The sequence below is a fragment of the Anolis sagrei genome, chromosome 3 (genome assembly GCF_037176765.1).
Source record: "Anolis sagrei isolate rAnoSag1 chromosome 3, rAnoSag1.mat, whole genome shotgun sequence".
Lineage (NCBI taxonomy): Eukaryota > Metazoa > Chordata > Lepidosauria > Squamata > Dactyloidae > Anolis > Anolis sagrei.
In genome coordinates, this window is record NC_090023.1 from 100,153,333 (window position 1) to 100,176,857 (window position 23,525).

At 38.8% G+C, this 23,525-nt stretch overlaps 1 protein-coding gene across 3 annotated transcripts in view; it reads left to right on the forward strand.

Moving 5' to 3' along the window:
* HERC2 (HECT and RLD domain containing E3 ubiquitin protein ligase 2) overlaps nucleotides 1-23,525 on the forward strand; it is a 128,437-nt gene that overhangs the window by 103,418 nt on the left and 1,494 nt on the right. For all 3 annotated transcript variants that reach the window (XM_060769817.2, XM_060769818.2, XM_060769819.2), the window contains exons 78-92: nucleotides 49-247; nucleotides 2,453-2,667; nucleotides 3,272-3,449; nucleotides 5,925-6,086; nucleotides 7,213-7,304; nucleotides 7,754-7,893; nucleotides 10,726-10,913; nucleotides 11,967-12,164; nucleotides 13,265-13,348; nucleotides 16,176-16,317; nucleotides 19,344-19,538; nucleotides 19,626-19,738; nucleotides 20,458-20,648; nucleotides 21,381-21,486; nucleotides 23,028-23,240. In XM_060769817.2, coding sequence (XP_060625800.2) covers nucleotides 49-247; nucleotides 2,453-2,667; nucleotides 3,272-3,449; nucleotides 5,925-6,086; nucleotides 7,213-7,304; nucleotides 7,754-7,893; nucleotides 10,726-10,913; nucleotides 11,967-12,164; nucleotides 13,265-13,348; nucleotides 16,176-16,317; nucleotides 19,344-19,538; nucleotides 19,626-19,738; nucleotides 20,458-20,648; nucleotides 21,381-21,486; nucleotides 23,028-23,240 — 2,416 coding nt within the window. The remainder of the gene's footprint in view (nucleotides 1-48; nucleotides 248-2,452; nucleotides 2,668-3,271; nucleotides 3,450-5,924; nucleotides 6,087-7,212; nucleotides 7,305-7,753; nucleotides 7,894-10,725; nucleotides 10,914-11,966; nucleotides 12,165-13,264; nucleotides 13,349-16,175; nucleotides 16,318-19,343; nucleotides 19,539-19,625; nucleotides 19,739-20,457; nucleotides 20,649-21,380; nucleotides 21,487-23,027; nucleotides 23,241-23,525) is intronic.

Sequence of the window (23,525 nt, forward strand, 5' to 3'; positions counted from 1 at the left end):
CTAGGGTATTTCTCATTTCCATGTGACCTCCTCTCTTCTTTTCAACAGACGACCTGATGATTGGACACTTTCTGCAGGAGGCAGTGGGACTATTTATGGTTGGGGCCATAATCACAGGGGACAGCTTGGAGGCATTGAAGGCGCGAAGGTCAAAGTTCCCACTCCATGTGAAGCTCTTGCCACACTTAGACCTGTGCAATTAATTGGTGGTGAGCAGACACTTTTTGCAGTGACTGCAGATGGGAAGGTAAGCCACAAGGAGAGGTGGGTGTGATACATCCATTGTTGTTATTTAACTTTTTTTGTGTCAGGAGCAACTTGAGAAACTCCAAGTTGTTTCTGGTGTGAGAGAATTGACTGCCTGCAAGAACGTTACCCAGGGGACTCCTGAATGTTTTACCATTCTGTGGGAGGCTTCTCTCACATTCGTACATGAGAAGCTGGAGCTGATAGACAGGAGCTCACCCTGCTCCCTGGATTCAAACCACTGACCTTTCGATTAGCAGTCCTGCCGGCATAAGGGTTTAACCAATTGCACTACTGGGGGCTCCTTGTTATTTAACATGTCTAGTTCAGACAAATGGGAAAGAGTTAAAGTGATCAGTGAAGTTTGAATGAAAGGAAAGATTTGTTCTGATTTAATAAACCACACAAATGCAATATGTAAAATAGACCAGAAACAGCAAGTACTGTTACCATTGAACCAGCAAGTAATGTCTCCACTCAACTGACCTTGTATCCACAAAGTAGTATTTGAAAGAGCTTACTTATTTATACAACAATTGTTGGTTAACTTTGGAATTCAAATCCCAGCAGTACGCAAATGCCCATCAACACCCACCTCCACAAGACATCAGCACAGAAAGGTGCATGATGATCACATGAAATGTAAAAGCTCCTGCTCAATCATACTGAAAGCTTCCACTCAAACTTTTCCCCCTTTATCCTTCAAGAAACAGTAGTAATGTGCTATATGCAGCACTCCAAAAGACATTAGTTGCCTGTGAGATGATGGTGCTTGTACAAATGCAGGTAGAAGGAGTATTCGCCATAAGGGATTTTTTTGTGGCTACATATGCCTTTTCCATTTCTGGATGACAATATGGTTGTACTTTGGAAGCATTCAGATCAATAGTATTCCAGAAACCTGATACAGCTTCCCAGGTAGCAACTGGTGGATGAGTGGGAATTCAACAAAGGCTGACCCATTTTTGCAGACAATATGAGATCCTAATGTGTCAGTCACAGGCCTCTACATCCTTGATTTTCTGTATGCAGCTTTCCCATGACCTCTATTTCAGCATAATATGCAGCATGGCCAGTATCTTAATGGCTATCATCACATGGGAGATGTACCTGTTTCCTGTTACCCCCAAGGGCAAGGCCCAAATAAATGGATTTAAATTATAAGAAAAGAGATTCGGACAAACATTAATGAGAACTTCCTGATGGCAAGAGCCATCTGACAGTGAAATATATACGTCCAGCTTTGTGTCTTCATGATATTGTCTTTCGTCTTTTTGCTTTCATGCTGGAGAAGATATGAGCAACTTTGATTTTTTGTACTTTTGACTACTAATTTCTTTTCAGATATATACATTTGACTGTTATGCCAAGAAATAGTCATTGTGTAAGAAACTTTCAGTTTTTGATATGGCAAATTAATGCAATAGGGAGTGCTCCCTTAGAGCAACTTCAACACAATCCCATTCACCAACAGACTCAGAAAGCATACTGTTTGTAATCCTCATTGCTTCCTCTCATTAGGGCTTTTTGTGAAGAGTATTTCCTTGTGAAAACATTGGTGCTTGTCAAAATCTCCTAATACTCATCATGTCCTTTGTTTAATCTCTGTATTTTAATACGTATTTTATAGACATACATTTTAATATGTTCATTTGTGGTATTTTTTACAAAGTTTATGTGTTTTAATTATCTGTAACCTGCCACAAGGAGAGGCGGGTAAGAAATAAAATTATGATGATTATTATTTCAGTATGGATGCTTGGATTCTGGCTATATAGGCAGTGACAGTCAAAGCCTAAACACCTGAAATAAGGGGATTGTAGTATCTTAACACATATATGGTTTTCCAGGTGAAAATTCTTTACTTTTGGAGGTATTAGTTAGTTGAATCATATATAATGATTTGGGTATAGAATACTGATCAAGAAAGGATTTTCGTGTTTCATTCCTATGTTATAAAGTTAGCATTACTTAAAACTTGTCTAAATTGAAGGAGAAACTGTTCATAAGATAACAGGAGAAGCTGTGGAAAGCATGTAAACAAAATCGTGAAGTCTTCTGAATGAGACAAGTAGATAGGCTTATTAATACACTGTTACTTTTGTTCTCCTTTTCTCATAATCTTGTCAATACTTTTCCCTATTGAAACATTGAATATTCACATGTGAAAAGTTTTTGCAGTTACAAAACCTTTTCTTCTTTTTAGCTATATGCCACTGGATATGGTGCTGGCGGAAGGCTTGGAATAGGAGGAACAGAGTCTGTTTCTACGCCAACACTTTTAGAATCCATTCAGCATGTGTTTATAAAGAAAGTTGCAGTGAATTCTGGAGGAAAGCATTGCCTAGCTCTGTCTTCAGAAGGAGAAGTCTATTCCTGGGGTGAGGCTGAAGATGGCAAACTGGGTCATGGTAACCGAAGGTAACAGAATAAATTTTCAGCAAATGTGTTGATGTATTGAGTCATTTTAATACTGTGCTAGTGCTTTGTGAGAGAGCAGGCCTATCTCCTCCTGCTTTTCACGGACTCCGCCAACATAACATAGCATAGGAATGGGTATTTTTGCCTCTCCCCAGATGTTATTTAGACTGCATCTTTCATCAACCTTAGCCAGTCAGTGATGAGAAGTTATGACAAATGTTAACATGTGGAGTGCTATGGTTGGCCATTTCTGACATACTACAGTTGGCAGTCTAACTCTTGCAGTTAAAAATTATAAGCCACAAATCCACTGTGTTCAATCTTTGGCTGAAAGTTTGTTTGTAGGGTATTTGCCCATTCTGCTGTGTCATTTCACATATTTAGGAATAGAACAAAATATTTAACCTCTATATCACTGTCTCTAGCATGACAAAGTGTTTGTTGAAGCTGTTTATTCTACAAAGTTTGTGAGCTATGCTTTAATTATTCCTCATAGTTTCTTTTAAAAAGAGAACCTTTGTACTTTTCCCATTGTACTTACTGAAGTATGCTACTTAAATTGAGCTCTTGATTTATCATTTTACTTTCAAATTATTTGATTTAGCCCTTGCGATCGTCCTCGAGTAATTGAATCTTTGCGGGGCATAGAAGTGGTTGACATTGCAGCTGGTGGTGCACACAGCGCATGTATTACTGCTGCAGGAGATCTTTACACATGGGGCAAAGGAAGATATGGACGTCTTGGCCATGGAGACAGTGAAGACCAGCTAAAACCTAAACTGGTGAGATGAAGTCTCAGTTATGTGTTTCAATGGCTAGTAAACACATCAGATTCCTGCCTGATCATGATAGCTAAGCAGGATGATGATGATGATGATGATGATGATGATGATTATTATTATCTTTATACCCTGCCTTTCTCCCCAGGGGACTCAAGATGGCTAACAATCTCACACTAGACAAGTTTGAAAAGTGCAATACAAAAATTAAAAAAATTAATAGTAACAGTGTGGTAAAAACAAAATTAAAATACATAAATACACCTTAAAAGGATCAGCCATAGTCAGTGTGTGAATAGGAGACCTCCAACGAATATGTATTGAACAGATGCTGTAGGTTAAATTTTAGAGGAAGGAACTGGCAAAATCAGCTCTGATTATTCATCACCTAAGAAAACCCTATGAAATTCAAGGTGTGACCATAAGTCAACAGGCCACTTGAAGGCATATTTACACACAATGTTTTGTTAATTGGGCAAGTGTATCTGCAAGCTGATCCTGAACCAAGTTGCCAAAATATACCAGATATTTTGCCAACTTCCACTGATATGAGTAACTGCAAAAGAGGAACACACAGTTAAGCTCTGCAACAATCTTTTATTCCAGTCTGATGTTATCTTGGAGACATCACTGTGGATTAATCAGTGTTCTTATTTGCACATCAATAATAATAGTAACCATATGTAAAATCTGAATGCAGCCAGTGCAGCTTACCTTCCAGATGAGTGTATTTTCAGATACAGTTGTACTAATGGTTTATAATGTTAAAATATATACCTGCTTTTTGCTCCAAGATTGATTTTTTTGACTTGCTAGATGGAAACAGCAGCAACAGCTTAAGTCTCTTCTAAGAAAGTGATATAACGAATGATCAAGATCTCTGTCTTATTTATTGTTTTTCTTGAATCAGAATAAATACCATGTCCAATATGTATTCATTTAATACAGTAATAGAAAAATTGGTTACAAAATAGATAAAACACATAATCATTGTAAGTATAGTATAAAATATATGTATTAAAACGTATTCCTATAAAATACATAATAAAATATACTTGCCCCCCAGAGGACCTCAGTGTTCCAGGCCGATTGTACAGAAGAAGATGATCCTGTAGGAAATTGGACCTAAACCATGTAGGGCTTTAAAGGTCAAAACCAACACTTGCCGGGAAACTAATTGGCAGCCAGTAGAGGGACTTTAGCATAGGTGTAATATGCTCACTCCTGGATGTTCCTGTAACCAATCTGGCTACTGTATTTTTAACCAACTGGAGTTTCCACACTTAGTACAAAAGGTAGTCCAATGTACAGTGCATTGCAGAATTCCAACCTTTAGATTATCAGCACATGTACTACCATCTTTGGGGCTTCCAATTCTAGGAAGGGGCGCAGCTGGCATATCAAGTACTCCTGACTGTCGCATCTACCTGAGCTGACATTTGGAGATACGGATCCAGGAGCACTTTCAAGCTGCAAACACAGTCTTTCAGAACTGGCTGATAATCTCCATCCCCAGATTAGGACTCTTGATGGCAGCACCTCTGTTTTGTCTTAATTCAGTTTCAGTTTGGTTTTCCTCATCTAGCCTATTACCTCCTCCAGGCATTCATTCAGAGGAGACACACTATCCTTAGCTGAGGCTGTTTTTGAAGGCATGGAGAAATATATTTGGATGTCATCAGCATACTGAACATCCCGCCCCATGCCTATGAGTGATTTCTCCCAGCAGTTTCATGTAAATATTAAAAAGCATTGAGGATAGGATGGCTCTTTGTAGGATGCCACATAACAGTTTCTTTTTTGAGGAACAGCTATTCCCAAGCACTATAATCTGGAACCTGCCTGAGAGGTACGACCAGAACCACTGCAACACAGTGCCTCCAATTCCCAGTCCCTCAAGGTTTTCCAAAAGGATACCATGGTCAATGATATTGGAAACCCCTGAGAGGTCTAGAAGCACCAATAGGGATACACTCCCCCTGTTGGTGTTAAGATGGAGATCATCCACTAAGGTGACCATAGCAGTCTTAACTCCATATCCTCCTCTGAAGCCAGTATGAAATGGGTTAAGGCAGTGTGTATCATCCAAGACTGGTTGGAGGGCAACTGCCTTCTCAATCATCTTACAAAAAAACGGAAGATTAGACACTGGTCTATAATGATTAGATACAATATATATTTTAAAAGGTTTATGTTTTATAAATTATAACAAAATTATCACCTTCTCCTTGAAACTTCATATGTATACATCACAGAATCAGTTTTAAATCCTTTATTAAAAATCCTAGACGTTCAAATAGGATGTTTACTGGAGATAAGCTGAAGCAATGTATGGTTTAACAAGATAGACCCAGTGAGTAGAGGACCTGCATAAATCACTCTGTGCTTCTACTAAAACGGAAGTAGTAGAAGTGTAGAGCAGTTTATGAAGGTCCTCTATTTTGAGGTTTCTTTTCCAACAAAGTGCCTGTTTTGCAGGTGGAAGCACTCCAGGGCTACCGTGTGATTGACATTGCTTGCGGCAGTGGAGATGCACAGACGCTGTGCTTGACGGATGATGATACGGTCTGGTCATGGGGAGATGGAGACTATGGAAAGCTTGGTAGAGGTGGTAGTGATGGTTGTAAAGTCCCAATGAAGGTACTTGGATTTCAGAATCTGATTTCAGTCTATGAAAGTTTGAATTAAGCATGGAAGTACTAGATTTTTTTAAAAAATAAGCATTAGATGGCTGAATTCAGAATAATGGTGGACATTATGACATCTATATATACAAATGATTATGTGTGCGATGATTAAATGAAAATGTCTTCTTTTCAAAGATTGCTGTGAAATCTTGTTAGGCTTGAGTGATGAACTAGCTGTCACTAATCAAAAGTTATTTCTGTCTTATATTGACATTGCACTCCAGATTTATTTTTTTGTTAGCATATTATCAAGGTGTGTAGTTTCATGTTATAAACATTTCCCATGAGAGGATGTCTAAGACATATTTAGTGTCATTGCCATCAAAGATACATCTGTTCCAACATTTAGAAATATTGGTAAGACTGGACTACTTTGGAGAAAACAGCAAATTAGAAAAGAGTTCAGGAGACTCCATGAGGATTGCATTTACCATTTCCTGTCTCTTTCAGAGATGCTTTTATCCCTTATAGGCATCTGCTTCCCTTTGAATCAGAATTTAAATAAAAACTTTGCACAATTTCTTCTTGAGTTTAGGTTGCTGTTGAACTGTTTAATGAAAAAAAAAGGGTTTCTGCATTTGAGGTGTTTTGTGGGTAGATATACCACAGTTCCATTATTGGAGTTGAAAACATTCTTCTCTTCCTAAGATGTTCTTAGAGGTTTCCTGTCAGCCTTCTTATGGCTTTTTGAGATTCTATCATATGGCTGTCAAATCCTTGCTTGCGGGTTACTTTGTGAGAACAGCATCGGGCTCTCTGCCTGAACATTGTCTTCATTTCTCCCAGCTTATTTTTTTGTGACTGAACAAGCGATAGCTCAGCATTGCTTAAATAGAGATAGCGAAGAAGAGAGACGAAGGTTAGAACCTATTAAATATGCTAAATTAAAGTAATGGTACTTCTTAACTAAATGTAACTTGGTTAGGACTAATGTTAGATCTAGCTAAAAGAAAATTGCTTTTAATCTATATTAATATCATTATTTGACTGCACTGAAATCTATTTTAATATGCCTTTGTGCAATGTGTGGTTTGAAGTTTCCTTATGTTTTCAGTTACACTTAAACTTCTCTCCCTTAGATTGATTCCCTCACAGGGGTTGGAGTAGTTAAAGTAGAATGTGGCTCCCAGTTTTCTGTGGCACTTACCAAGTCTGGAGCTGTGTATACATGGTAAGTGCATTCGTTACTAGTTGGACTTGAATTCTTAGGAGAAATTTAATTGTAGTTTGAGCTCTTTTTCTGTTCTCTTTTTACAACATTACCAATATATTACACTTCCATTCCAATTTTCATCTGTTGTTTTTTTTTAATTTGCCATTTTAATTCTTAGAATAACATAAAGGACAACATACCTGTATTCTAAATATAGTAGCTTTAAGTAACACTATCCACAATACTGTTCTTCTTTAGTAGATGATAACAAGCATTTAGTGGTATAACTTCTAAGCATTTGTTCTCTTCATGTAGGGACAGGACCACATTAATATATATAGAGGCGGGGGGGGGGGGGGAGGGAGTGTGTGTGAGTGGGTCCTGGTCCACCAAATCAGAGTTACAGGTTTCAGAACTGATTTGTGAAAAAACAAATGTATTGATAGAGGCCTGTTTTCTTAATACAGGGGCAAAGGAGATTACCATCGATTAGGCCATGGGTCAGATGACCATGTTCGTAGACCTCGACAAGTCCAGGGGTTGCAAGGAAAGAAAGTCATTGCCATTGCAACCGGTTCATTGCACTGTGTGTGTTGTACTGAAGATGGTGAGTAGTACAACTCCTTATTTATTATTTCAGTTCTTAGAATTTTTTAAAAGAAATTTTATTAAATTTTATATAGAATACAACAAAAGAATGAGAACAATAAGGTATAGAAAAGTAAAGAGAAAAAGAGAGAGGGAAAGACCAATAAAGTAAGAAGTAAAAAAAGATATCCTAAATAAAACCCTAAAAAAATAAACTACAAGAATACATCCACAAAAAAAAAAATAGAAAAAAAGAAAAGAAAAAAAGTGACTTCCATTCCATCTTCTTGGATAAATACTCTTATTATTCAGAAATATATTTTTTAATTAAAGATAATAAAATTGTCTCTCTTGTTTTTTATATTCGCAAATTGTCCAGATAGTCATGAAGATTGTCCCAATTTGTTCTTTTTATTATCATGCTTGTATTTTTCTTCATTCTTTATTTCTCTGATTTTTTCCACCCAATCCTGTACGGGTGGTACTGAGTCTTGCTTCCACTCTCTAGCAAAAACAATTCTAGTGGCGGTAGTTGTATATGTAAAAAGTTTGTCCTCTTGTTCCGTCAATTGTAAATCCAAATCTGTAAAGCCTAACAAGTAATACTCTGGTTTTTTTGTAAAAGTTCTTTTTAAGATCTTTTGCGTCTCTTCATGAATTACCCTCCAAAACTTTACTGCTTCTTTACAAGTCCACCACATATGGTAGAAGGAACCCACTTGTTCTGAACATTTCCAACACTTATTTCAGTTCTTAGAATTGAACAAGTTCTTCATTCTTCATTTTATAAGGAGCTGCACTTCTTGCCTCCCATTTGTGAGATCTTTTTATTTACTCCAGGCCCCAATAGTTCTGAAATAGTGCCATGACCTCTACGTCTTTGTGAAGATAGCCACCAAAACTTACTTCATTTAGTATGCTTGGTGAGTGGAGAACATGGTCAAATGCTAAACTCTCTGACAGTGTCTATGTAGTGCAATGAATATTGCATTCTCAGCCAATGGAGAAAGGGCCACCCAAGTAGGAATTTTTCACTCCCAAAGGAGCTCCTGGTGGCTCAATGGGTTAAACAGCTTCCAGAACTGCTGACCGAAAGGCCGATGGTCTGAATCCAGGAGCAAGGTGAGCTCCCATCTGTCAGTTCCAGCTTCTCATGCGGGGACATGAGAGAAGACTCCCACAGGATGGTCCTTGCAGATGGCCAAATTCTCTTACACCAGAAGTGACTTGCAGTTTCTTAAGTTGCTTTTGACATGAAAAAACAAAACAAAACAAAAAACAAAAAACAAGTATGTCTGGCAGAAACTTGATAAATAGATAGGGGCATGTCAATGATGCTATAAGTGCTCCAGTATAACGGTATTTTTAGAATAGTGATATTTACAAATTTGGGTTATGTTTCTTTCCTTGTGGATTGAGGGATGGGGGTTTTCAGTGAAATGACAGGCTGGGAACATAGAGAAGAGTTACATCTGGGGAGTGCTGTTGAACATACTATTTGAAAGGAAGGGATTTCCAGAGTATGTACATATTTTAAGGTAATCAAAGTGAAAAGGATTATGTGTAACATTAATACAGGGGGTCCTCCACCTCCACAGGGGTTTGGTTATGGGACCCTCTGCCAGTAAAAGTGGATAATCATGTCCCATATTATTTTTTCTATATTTCTTTATTGTATTATAAAAGACATACTCAAATACTCAAAACAAAACTAATAACAAAAGACTAAACTCCAACGACAACCAAGCAAAACACTAATCTGCCCCCCCCACTCAGTAAGAAAAACAATTTAAAAATTGACTTCCAAACCAAATCAAAGATTTAAGTATGTTAACATTAATTAAACTTCTGTCACTCATCAAGCCATAAAACTCAGTCTTCAAACCCTAGGAGTGTTGTCTTCCCTTGTTAACCTGCAGCAGCGTATCTTTTTTCACATACTGTAATTTTATTTATAAGATGTGATGATTCGCAGTTAGTGTAAATCATGGATCCAGAGCCAGTAGGTCTGGAGGGTCTTTTGTATGTATAGGCAGTCTCCGAGTTACAAACATCCAACTTACAATAGTTAAGAAGGGGAGTGAGACAACAGAATGTGAGAGAAATCTATTCCTCTGAATGGAAATTTACTCCCGAAAGAGTTATCGTGGGGCAAAGGGGTGTCAACTGAAGGTTTTTCACCAATCCTTGTTTCCATAGCAAGCTAATTTTTTCAGAATCCCATTATCACAAGGACAGAAAGTAAGGTGAAATCTTCTGAACAGGGGCACAGACAGCAAAAAAAAAAAAAAATGTTACGGGGTGGTAATCTTTGCCTATGCTATCCAAAGCTATACACACACACACACAACCACACACACACACAGCTGGAGTTACATTTTAAAAATGTACCTGTTCCGACTTGCATATAAATTCAAAAGAACAAACCTACAGAATGTATCTTGTTTGTAACTTGGGGGCAGGCTGTATTACATCCATGGCCATTTTAAACATTTCTTAGGTACCAATTTACCTTGAAATTTTCATTATCTCCTCTCTTCTCTTCCTTTGACTCTCTATGTTCCCACCAATTTGATTAATATGTAGCATTTTTTTTTTACTAAGCAGCTATGAAACTAGCTTTAATTTTTGAGGGGTCTAATTCCTGCAGAAGGCTGCATATCCATTAATAGTTGTGATTTATTTTATATATGTCTGTATGCATGTAATGTCCCACCTGTCTCCTGATATGGGACCCCCTGTTTTGAACTGACATGTAATGTTTTGTCTGACTTAACATTGTTAAACCATTGTTGTAACTCATTCTTTGGAGTTGATATCCTTGGTGAAATGATGCTTTTGATTGATTCAGGTGAAGTTTATACATGGGGAGATAATGACGAAGGCCAGCTTGGAGATGGGACAACAAATGCCATCCAAAGACCACGCCTGGTTGCTGCCCTTCAGGGTAAAAAGATTAACAGAGTGGCCTGTGGCTCAGCACATACTTTGGCGTGGTCTACCAGCAAGCCAGCAAATGCAGGAAAGCTCCCTACACAGGTAAAGTTGAATCCCTTTCGAATTAAACATTTAAATCTTTTGACAAAATGTATAAGGAGAATGGTTTTAGTTGTCAGTGGCTAAATGGTGTGGATACAGGATTGATTTCTTTCGCCCTCCTGCCCTTGATCACATCATTTTATTGACTGGATTGATTTATGGTTGTGCTGAACATTGTCCTATTCTGGTGTTTTATGCCAAAGTAGTGCTATTGATGAGAAGTGATGCTTCTTCCTCAAAGAGTTTATTTTTGAAAATACTAACTTTTGAAAGGCATGGTTGTTGCCATTGCTCATCTGTATGTCTATCACAGATTCTTCCTGCATGTCTGACTCTAGTTAACAGGAGACTGCATAGTGAGTGGAGTGACACCATGTTGTTTCATAGCCATTGGATTTAGCTGTGTGACATTTCTGGTATCAAACAAAGTGATTGAAAAACATTTTTGACCCCAGTCAGTGGGAGAGTATGTAGTTACCTGATTTTTTTAGGAAGGGGTTTTTTTTAAAGGTAGGGTTTGAGAAGCATTTTTGGTCTCTCAGAGGTCCTTGGTGTGAGAAAATTAGCTGTCTGCAAGGACATTGCCCAGGGGACTCCCAGGTGTTTTGATGTTTTACCATTCTTGTGGGAGGCTTCTCTCATGTCCCCACTTGAGCTGGAGCTGACAGAGGGAGCTCATCTGGTCTTCAGTCCTGTCGGCACAAGGGTTTAACCCAGTGGTTCTCAACATGTGGGTCCCCAGGTGTTTTGGCCCTTCAACTCCCAGAAATCCCAGCCAGTTTACCAGCTGTTAGGATTTCTGGGACCTGCAGGTTGAGAACCACTGGTTTAACCCATTGCACCACCGGGGGTTAAAGCCCCTCCCTATCCATGCTTTAACATCATGGGAAGGGTGCTTAATTTTTTTTATGACAGTAACTAACTAACTTCAGTGTAAGGTGGGATGGGATAAGATGAGATGGATCTTTGAAGGGTTTGGATTAGTGGGAATGTTAACTAGATGCTGTGTATTGATATTTAGAGTACAATTACTAATGTTGTGACTTTTTCCAGGTTCCTATGGAATATAACCATCTACAAGAAATTCCTATCATTGCCTTGAGAAACAGGTTGCTGTTGCTGCATCACATCTCTGAACTGTTTTGTCCTTGCATTCCCATGTTTGATCTTGAAGGCCGTCTTGAAGAAACTGGCCAGGGCCCATCAGTAGGGTTTGATACATTACGAGGAATTTTGATATCTCAAGGAAAGGTATTTTGCTGAGATTTTAGTATTTACTACTTTTAAACAAAATTACTTCTTTAAATCAAGTAAACTGCTGTAATTGTATATTACTTCTTTAAATCAAGTAAACTGCTGTAATAGCTTAAGGTTTCAGCAGTGGATCTGGCATTACTGTGGTTGCCTGACTATTGACAGTGGAAAAATAGGAATCACTGTAGCAGATTGGGAAAGGCAAATGACTCAGTCCTTAACAATTGTCAACAATATACTTTTTTCTCATTGCTGGCAATCTTGTAGACTGAATTTTGAACCTTAAGATCACCTCTTCCTGGCAATCCATCAAGCACCATTAGCAGCACAGGAGCAATATAACTGACTGGGTTGCTTTGAGTTTTCCATGCTGTATGGCCATTTCCAGAAGGATTCTCTCCTGATGTTTCACCCACATCTATGGCAAGCATATAAACCTCACTTGCCTATTTTCAAATAGACCTCACAACCTCTAAGAATGCCTGCCATAGATGTGGGTGAAACATCAGGAGAGAATGCCTCTAGAACATGGCCATACAGCCTGAAAAACTCACAGCAACCCAGTGATTCCGGCCATGAAAGCCTTCGACAGCACAATACAATAGACTGTTTCTGGGCCAATTTAGGAGAGAGGTTCTTCCTCTTCCTAGCAATCCCAACTGGCATTGTACTTTTGAAGCACTATTAGTAGCATCAAAAGTTACTACATTGTCCCAGTGACATAGAAGCCACCAGGCACCACTCCTTTCTGGACTTCGTGACCATGTTTACAGCCATCTAGAATTGGGATGGTGGCAAGTATCTGAATTTCTTTGACTGAAGGAGATTCTGAAATATATAATCTACTTTATGGTCAGAATGTTATATTGTTAATGACTGTGGGATATTCCTTTTAAGTACGCATAGGCTCATGACTTAATTGCACTCCCCCACTCCTGCCCCATGCCCAAAATGTCCCTAGTTTTCTTCTGTTGATCTGTTAGTAGCCTCCTACTGGTGAGGGCTGGGTAGTACAAGAAGATTTAGTAGCCATCCAGTAAATACAGTATAACACAGGCATGGTTGTGTCCTAAATGCTCTATTCTTCACTATTTTAGGAGGCAGCATTTAGAAAAGTTGTTCAAGCAACTATGGTGAGAGATCGACAACACGGGCCAGTAGTAGAACTCAACAGAATACAAGTAAGAACTCTGCACTGCAAATGTCTTGAATGTGATTATACAATCTGGTCATTATTCCATGCTCAAGGACTTGGGCATGACCACTTGTGATGCTAATAACCTTCTTTGTCTGTTTTAAACTAATTTTGATAACCTCTGGCATACTGCAATTATTTTTGCTTATCTTAAAAGCAATGACACACCTGTGCAGGTGTGAGTTTTAACTATGCTAGTTCATACATTTTATCGTATCTAAAATATGCCTACCCAATGTCCCATGGGTTGCGAGTTAATGTTCATATATCGTAAGGTATAGATTCGACCTACCCTGGTTTTCCCTTTCCAAGTTTGAATGGATAAAGTCAGGCAGTCTTTTCACAAACTGGGCTGTATGTGTGTTTCATTTCAGAAATGCTGCCCATTAGTATGAAACATGAGGTGGGCAGTGGTATGTCTGTAGGCAGAACCTACAGACATCTGTGTAAAATCTGAGTCATTCCTGAATTATACATATATGTACAGTCAGCAGGATAGATTCTAAAATAACTGTACAAGAAGACTGTGGAAAGATGGGTTCTTATTCCTGCTTCTCCACATTGCTCTCTATCCTTCCTGAAAAGTTCCTCTAGAAGGCTGGGAGAGGGACCCTTCATATGGCATGGTTATCTGTTATGCCATTTTTGATATGTTTCTCCCTCCCTAGCCATCCAGGTGGTCTGACTTGGCCACAGTGGTACATGCTTTGGTCACATCCCGCCTCGACTACTGCAACGCTCTCTACGTGGGGCTGCCCTTGAAGACGGCCCGGAAGCTCCAGCTAGTCCAGCGCGCGGCAGCCATGTTGTTAACCGGAGCGGGACGCAGGGAGCACACAACGCCCTTGCTGTCCCAGCTCCACTGGCTGCCGATTTGCTACCGGGCCCAATTTAAGGTGCTGGTGTTATCCTACAAAGCCCTAAACGGTTCCGGCCCAAAATACCTTGCGAACCGCATCTCGGCCTACGAGCCCACGAGGACCTTGAGATCATCTGGGGAGGCCCTTCTCTCGGTCCCACCTGCCTCACAGGCACGTTTGGCGGGGACGAGAGAGCGGGCCTTCTTGGTGGTGGCCCCCCGGCTATGGAACTCCCTCCCTGCTGAAATTAGACAGGCGCCTTCCCTCATGGCCTTCCGCAAGGGCCTGAAAACCTGGCTCTTCGAAAAGGCCTTCAACTAAGTGCTATGTTTTTTGGAATGACCACCGGAATGGACTATGACTATGAGATTGATTATGACCCAAACTAGACGAAGCGGATTTTTAGATGTTGTGTTATGGTCTTGATCTATTGTAAATTGTTGTCTTTTCTGTGTTCTGTACACCGCCACGAGTCGCCCTCGGGCTGAGAGTGGCGGTTAACAAGTGCAAATAATAAATAAATAAATAAATAAATCCAATTTTTAGGCATTATTATTATTATTATTATTATTATTATTATTACCTTCTTTATGTCTCCCAAAGAAGACTCAATGCGGCTTTTGCTATGGGAACTTTCTTTCTATGAGTTTACTTCCATTTACTTGTTTTAGGAATAAAACCATACTGTCTAAATGTCACGATGATTCTGATTTTTAAGTTTGTTTGGTTGTAGAGGAAGTAGCTGAAACTGAAGCTGGGTTTCCTTCATTTTATCAAAGCACACAATATTATAAAGTGCCATTTATTATTTCTGTCACAATGCCACTATTTTGTATGACTGATTTTTATAAGGAAATAAATCAACCTAGGGGTAGTAATCAAGGGTCTTTTATTTGACAGAAGTATGTGTGTGTGTGCTTGTGTATGTATGTGAGAAATACTTTTATTAAAGTCTTCAAGTTAATTATGGAGAGAGTGCTGTATCACATTATGTACCTTTATTCCCTCACATGATTTTTGTCTGCCTTTGCTTGTATAACTTAAATGTGCTTCAGAATGGCCTAAAGTATAATTAAGGTCCAGGAAGTAACTTTTAGGCATCACATGTGGTCACATTGGTGAAGGAAGTGGTTATTATAAGAGCTTTCATTGACGTCGAAGAGTTAAATGTCAAGCCTTGGGCAAGATAGGGCGTTTTAAGATCCCCCCCCCCCCCCAAAGGCTGGATATAAAATATTGCATTATTATATTATATGGAGTAAAATTTGCAGCTTTAAAACTAATAATACAGTGGATATTTCAAAACATCTCTCTGAAGGGGAGGCTGCTATGCCTGCTTGCCTTAGTGGCATGGAGTTGGGTAGAGGGTTTGAATTTATGATACAAATATGTTGTGTTCTGAAAATGTAATGAAGGGAAGACTAATATTTACCGTAATATAAACACTGTGTGTGTGTGTATGGTCTGTCAGTGTTTATATTGTAAGACTTACTATGGAAATCAGAACATCAGGTACCATAGATCTGTAAAAAAACATGAATATTTAAGGAACTGCCTAATATATTGACAAATAAATTATGTTGGTTTGTCACTACTGTAGTGAGTACTCAGTATTGTTTCATCTGATTACAAATGGCATTCATGGATCTCAGGCAGGACTGTTTACTTCATTTGCATACCTCAATCATCTTTTTAGATGAAAATATTGAGAAGCAAGCTTTTTTAAACATCATTTTAGGATTGTCACTCTACCCTCTCACTATTTGCATTCCCTCCATGTAGGTTTGTATAGTCTGCATACACCTTCAAATATTCTTGTTGAAATTAATTGCTACGCTTGCTCATTTGAGTGCCTGATTCTGCATGCTAAACATATTCCGATTTTACTCATTATACTTTAACAGCCTGCTAGACTTGGTGTTGAAAGACATTTTGCTTATCTTTCACTGTCAGGTAAAACGTTCCAGAAGCAAAGGAGGATTGGCTGGTCCAGATGGCACAAAATCTGTTTTTGGACAAATGTGTGCAAAAATGTGCTCATTCAGCCCAGACAGTCTTCTCCTGCCCCATCGTGTCTGGAAAGTGAAATTTGTTGGTAAGATTCTTATTTTGACATGGCAAGTTATTTTATCTTTCTTTTTGATTTTGTGTGCTGCAATAGGAGGCAGATAAGAAGGTATTTCAGGTGTCAAAAATGGATAAGTTAATTTACCTAGGCAATTATTAGAGTTTTAAAAAACAAAATAAACTAGACATAAACCTGAATGAACCCACATCTGCTATTTTTGAATGCCCTTAAATAGAGTATTAAAAACCAAATTTACAACTCAAATAAACATGAATGGAGCCTTCTAATCCAGTTATACTAGATATAGTGGGTTGATTTCCACTTTAGCTTTGTCGTAATGAAAAGGCAGAATTGAATTTGAGATTAAATCTAGAGTATTTTCAGCTGGGAGGGCCATCTATGGATGGGTTAGCTCCTGTTGCCACCCAGCCTAGACAGGATATTGCATTGTTTTGAATCTTCATTGATCCTGACCTTCTCTTGCTCAAGTTCTTCTTGTCTCACCCAGGAAAGATCCTATATCTCTCTCTTTTGCTTTTTCTGAGCTTATTTCTATATCCATCTTTTCATCTTTCTCCGTTCTCAATCCAATACTATTACTATAAAAAAAGAGTCTTTGATCTTTCATTTATCCATGTTACTCTTCTTCTCTGCTAGTTTCCTCCTCCCTTTCTATTTTTGTCTCTCCCCTTCATGCCTCTTTCTTAAGCACATCCTAGGTGGGAAAAGGTAAAGTTTAGTGCTCTAAACCAAGCTCTGCTTCAGGGAGCTCTCCTGCTTCAAGACATGCCCATTTAGTCCAGGATTTGTATGTGGTCTTAGCTGCCTCTCTCAAAACCTGCAAAGGGAGCAGCATCCCCCATGGCAATGGCTGCTTCCTCCAGAGTGCGTATTCTAACAAAGATGTTGAATCAGTTTGTAATTAAGAGAATCCTCCTTGTGCACTGACTGAGCAACAGTTGGTGTTGGAACCAATTTCCATTCAACATACTTAAGAATAGAGGATTTAGCCTCTGACTATGAAAGAGGAGACAGCACCCAACTCTAACAAGGATACTTCCCCTCCTACTCCACCAATCCTTGCTACAGCAGCCATGGTTCCAATTATTTCTGCAGTGCCTCTCCAGCATCGAGAATCCAACCACATGCTGCATGCAGACACTTGTAAAGGCCTTTTTGAGGCCCAACCTAGCATTGGTATCTTGGATTTTTCCAAAATCTAGCACCCGTAGCATGCTTGAGACCACAGAGAATATATATATATATATATTCCAGCACCTTAATGGCCTCCTTGTAAAATCGACTTCCTCCCAACAAGCCCACTTTCCTGGGTAGAGAACCTTCTTTCAATTTCAGCCCAACACATTCAGGGAACCTTGAGATGGGAGATGGATTTCCTCAGCCTTCATACTCTGGATCCTTGGGAATGTAGTCCAGATCTTCACATTTTCAACCAACTGCAAGCAGACTCCTTCAGGTTGACCTGTTTATACATACTCCTCGGGTATTTCACCTGATTTTACCCTCCAAAGCCCAAGATGTCCTGCAGATGCCCTAGTATTCACTTCATACCCAGAATGCTGAGGAGGATTATTGGGAACAGGTGTTAGTAGTCTTGTGACCTTGAATTGGACAGTGAGGCCATGTCTCTCCCACCTTTTTGATCCATTCAGCATCGGTAATGCTCCCAGTATCTTCTTAGTCAGAGTCCAGTCTTCCATCCAGATCCAGAATAGCTCCACTTAACGGCCTGGCAGTTGAGTGGAGAACAAAACTGCTCAAAATTATAGAGTAATAAACATTTCATTATAATGTAGGAGAGACTCTACCCTTTGGATTTACATGGCAATCTGGAAGGCTTTTTGGGATAGTCCATAGAAAATCCGTTTCTCCCTCTCTGTCTCTCCAAACAACAAAAAAGTATGAATATTCTGAAATTTCTACAACCAGGTCTTGACTTGGGAATTTAGTCGAACACCCTTTGTTGCCAAAGACCAGCTGCAGCATCATTTTTTATTTATTTTATTTATTTCCAACATTTCTACCCCATTCTTCTCAAGCCCCGAAGGTGGACCTCAGGGCGGCTTACAATGGCACCAATTCGATTTTGTCTTTATCCAACACTTGTTTTCTTTCATCTCACTCTCACATTGGGAGATTTCTCAGAGAGGCAACCCTTCTCAGCCCCTCTGTAATTCAAATATTTCCATTCAGAGACCTCAAACCTCTATCTAAACCTCCCTTCAAACTATTTAGAAGGGTTCCAGTCCAGATTCTTTCTCTCAAAACTTTTTCTGCTTGCAGTCACTTCAACCAGAAAGGTTTTAGATCTTGCTGTCCTATTAATTGTCCTATCTTGCTGCAAATTTGATGGTGACGCAATGTCGTATCCAGCTCCACCTTGTGTAGCAAGTCCTAAATTCTTAATTGGACATGGAGAGTGTTTTCTGTTTTCTTCTTTCCTGTGTCCTGGCTTGAGAAGGACCTAAAGAAGGAGCAGATAAAGATCAACAAAGATCTTTTTAAAATTAATATCTTACTTAGACCAGACAAGGATGGCTCCTTCTCCTTATGAAGCCTCCAATTTATTTTAAAGCTGTATCTGAACAATGCTGAAAGAAAGTATTAGTACTGTTAAGTTTAACTTACATAACATTCTTTAATACATGATTTGCTATATATGTTTTTCTTTTCCTGGTATTTCGTTTGACTCAGGCTATACAAAAACTTTCATGAAATAATGGCATTTGAAAGATAATAATTTCTGGAAACTTAATTGTGATTAAAGGAATATATGTTGGCTTGAATGTCTATTTCTGTAGCCTGTGAGTGCTTTTGGGTAGGTCTAATGCATTCTTAATGACCAATAAATAGCTTGAAGTATGTGGCCTTTTGTTCTGTTTGTGTTATGTAATAGCAGCAAATATAAGCACATTTAACAACCGTTCATTCCTATTTATTATTAATTTTGCCAGCAAGTCACAAGTAGCGTTTACATGACTCAGCTATTAACGCTGATGCTCCCACAAAAATATTGTTTTCCTTTCTCATAGGTGAATCTGTGGATGACTGTGGTGGAGGCTACAGTGAATCAATAGCAGAAATGTGCGAGGAGCTTCAGAATGGGCTGACACCTCTTCTGATTGTCACTCCCAATGGAAGGGATGAATCTGGAGCCAACAGGGACTGCTTTCTGCTAAACCCTGCAGCAAAGTCATTGTTGCACATGAATATGTTTCGCTTCCTGGGTAACTTTCACTTAACCACATTGCTTTAATCTGCAAAGATTTGATTGTATTGTACATGCAAACCCATGATCTGTCCCTTTTTCCTAGGGGTTTTGCTGGGGATTGCTATTCGAACTGGGAGCCCTTTGAGCCTCAATCTGGCAGAACCTGTATGGAAACAGTTGGCAGGAATGAACTTAACGATTGCTGATCTCAGTGAGGCAAGTACAAACTTATATTCATCCACATCATTGTAGTGAATTTAAGAACTTGCTTGGTTATGACTACTACCAATTACTGTAGTTCTGGAAATCCAGGAGTTTGCTTGCATATTCCCCACATTGCTAGTTGTAGACCACATTTGACAACCTGGTTTGCCCTTAATCCATAACTTTAAAAAAGCTCATTCTGATGGGGGTTGGTTATTTGAATTTCTGACCTGCCACAAAACTCTGGAGGATCAGGAGCTTAGTCAGAGTTTGAACAATTTCAGGTGATTCGTTCATTGGTGGCTTTCTAGTTGAAGACGTTTTAAAATTGTAGAGATTTCGGGATATGCATTGTTAGACTATGAGTGCCTTGTAAAATATCAGTGTTGCCCTTTCTTCTCTTTTTCTGTGATCCAGTATTATACTTCAGTAACATTTTGCTAAAGCAACTCTGTGTTCCAAAGGAGCATACTTTAATGTATTGATACAGATTTTGTGTACACAAATGACAGTCCATGCTCTAATTCTCCTCAGTGTTTTTGTTTGACACACTCTACGCACAAACCCTCAGTGCTTCAAAACAGGTAGTTTTAAGAAGCAATATTCTACCTCCTACCATAAGCATACATACATATTTACGTTCAGAACTCTCATATTACCAATAAATTGCTTGCATACCTTCCATTCTGGAAAACAGCTATACTGACTTGGATTTGTTCTTTGTTTCAAAGGTCGATAAGGATTTCATTCCTGGGCTTATGTATATCCGAGACAATGAGGCTACTTCTGAAGAATTTGAAGCCATGAGCCTGCCTTTTACAGTGCCAAATGCCAGTGGCCAAGACATTCAGCTTAGTTCCAAATATGCCCATATTACACTAGATAATCGAGCAGAATATGTGAGGCTAGCAATAAACTACAGGTTTGTAGAATAATAGTGTTCTGTTTACAGTGCCATCTTATTGACATTAAAGAAATCCTTGCTTTTGCCTTGGTTTCGGCCAAAAAAAAAGTATTTGTTAGTATTGCTTCCTGTTTTGTATCACAAAATTCTCTTGAGTATTAGGGTAAGAGAGAAAGATAAAGTTGGGTGGAAGCTGGGTCATGAGTTAGGGGGTAGATGATTGCTGAGAACTAAAGTGTGACTTATTTTCCTGTCCTAGAACTAGATGTGTCTTTCCAGATGTAATTGGCATGCGTCTTCCAACAGCCCTATCCAGTGTATTGTCAAAAGCTTTCATGGCTGGAATTACTTGATTTTTGTAGGTTTTCTAGACTATATGGCCATGTTCTAGAAGCATTCTCTCCTGACATTTTGCCTGCATCAATGGCAGGCATCCTCAGAGGTTGTGAGCCCTATCCAGCATAGGCATTGGCGAGAGATTGTTTTCTATATGAAAATTGTATTGTGTTGCTTTGGACTTTTCAAACAATTTAAAAGGGGAGTGGGTTGCTCTATTACCTTTTCATTATTCCAGAGCCTTGAGTAAATAAATGCTGTTGGGTTTATAGTTTGGTGCTGAATTCTTCAGAATTCTTTAAAGTACATTTTGAAGGAAGGGGAAAAGATCTCATAATTCATCCTCTAGATCTGTGTTGTTATCAATCACATAAATGGTGTTCTTTTCACTGATAAATGGGTGTCTTTTGGCAGACTTCATGAATTTGATGAACAAGTTGCTGCAGTTCGAGAAGGAATGGCTCGTGTTGTTCCAGTTCCTCTTCTTTCACTTTTCACAGGATATGAATTGGAAACAATGGTGCGTAGGAAGGAGCTATTAATTCTATTGGTTACCTGGGGAAACATCTGGTTATATATATATTTATATGAACCTATTTCTCACTGCTTATTTTATAAGATTGTGCACTCAGTAAGCTTGAGTTTACCCTGAGTTACATAATCGACCTATCTACAAGTGCTAAAAGCTGCTTTGTGCTTAAAAATTCGAAATAAATTTGGTACTAAACCACTTACTTGAAGTGACACTGTCGGCTGCTGCCATAAAATAAAGCCTTGCAGAAATATTACCCCTTCCCCTCCCCCATTTTCCATAATTTGTTTTATAATCTGGCATTGAAATGGATTAATTGGCAATGTTACCATCTGACTGACATACACAAGTTGCAGTGGGTCCGTGGTATCTGCTGGAGTTTGGTCTCAGGACTGCTGTGGATACCAAATCTATATGTAATCTATTACATACAGTGACATAGTAAAATGATGTTCCTTATATAAAATGGCAAACTTCTTTATTTTTTTTGCAGGGGGGGGGGAGAGAATATTTTAATGTTGAAGATATTGAATTTATAGATGCAAAATCCATGGATATAGCGGGTCAATTGGCAAAGTATTATTATTATTATTTTTGCAGCACAAAAGTTAAGTAAACCAAAGTAAAATCAAGAAAATGTTTACAAGGAGGATGATATATTTGATGCTTTCTGTAAAAAACCTAACTTGAAATTTTGTAGTATTTTTCTGGAATCCAGATTCTTTTTGAAAATTCTCTCCTTAACCTCCCTCTTGTATGTCTGCATCTGAGACAGGTGACCTCTTTTCTTCTATCTTTTCCCCTTTTCTGGGGTCTGTTTGCCTTTTAGAAAGGTTACTGTAGTTTCTTCTGTTCCTATCAGGTGAACTCCACCCATACATTTGATTTTTTAGTGCTAGACACAATATTTTGGGAGGAATTGAGAGTGAGTAAGGAAGACTAATTTGGCCTTGAAACCGTTGCTCAATGTCATCAGCCAAGGTGGGGTCATTCTGCACCCCAAACATTTAAAGAATGAACATAATGTAACTGCTGCTCCAAATCCCAAGCGATGTGGTGTGGACATTAACTACAGTCATAATAAATGGCATACCTAAACTTTACAAGGTGCAGGTCATTATCCCCAGATCCTAAGGGATCTGCATCCTGGTTAACAAGAAAGTATGGTAATTTGAAATGTTTGGGATTTTTTTGGATTTTGGAGTAGCTTTATTTTTACATGGGTACATAATAATACATCATGGAGTGGGAACCCAAATCTAAGCAGACAATTCATTTATGTTCCACATACATCTAGTATACATAGCCTGGTGGTAATTTCATGCATTTTTATTAATATTTGTGCATGAAACAAAGTACATTACACCATCAGAAAACAAAGATGTCACTGGATGGATGATTTTAGAGTATTTCAGATTATGGAATTCTGGGTTAGTAGGATTTTTTAAAAATGGCGCTTAAATGTTATGAAAGTTAAATATGGTCTGTGAAATTCTCCAGTGTCCTTTTTCTTCTTCCACCCTCCTCAGGTGTGTGGGAGTCCAGATATTCCTCTTCACCTTCTGAAATCTGTGGCTACATATAAAGGCATTGAACCCACAGCTTCCCTCATACAGTGGTTCTGGGAGGTCATGGAGTCCTTTTCCAACACGGAGCGTTCCCTTTTTCTGCGCTTTGTCTGGGGCAGGACCAGGCTTCCTAGAACGATTGCAGATTTCAGAGGCAGGGACTTTGTCATCCAGGTAAGAACTGAAGAGCCGCAGGAGCTCATTACTACTGTGGATTAATTTCCAGTTTGCAAGACTACATGGTGTAATAATAATAGGCAGCCTACTGGATTTCTTTTGAGGGAAAGCAATAGTAGGAAATGTTCAGCGCACACAGTGGGAGGAAGGCATAACCTTTTTTTGTTTTTCTCTCTGTGTTGGCATCTCCGGAAATACTGTTGCCATAATTATAGTTTTCCTTTGTCCTTTTTGTTACTGTTTAATGGAGTCAGAATAATTTTGTAGTTTTTTCCAGAAGTA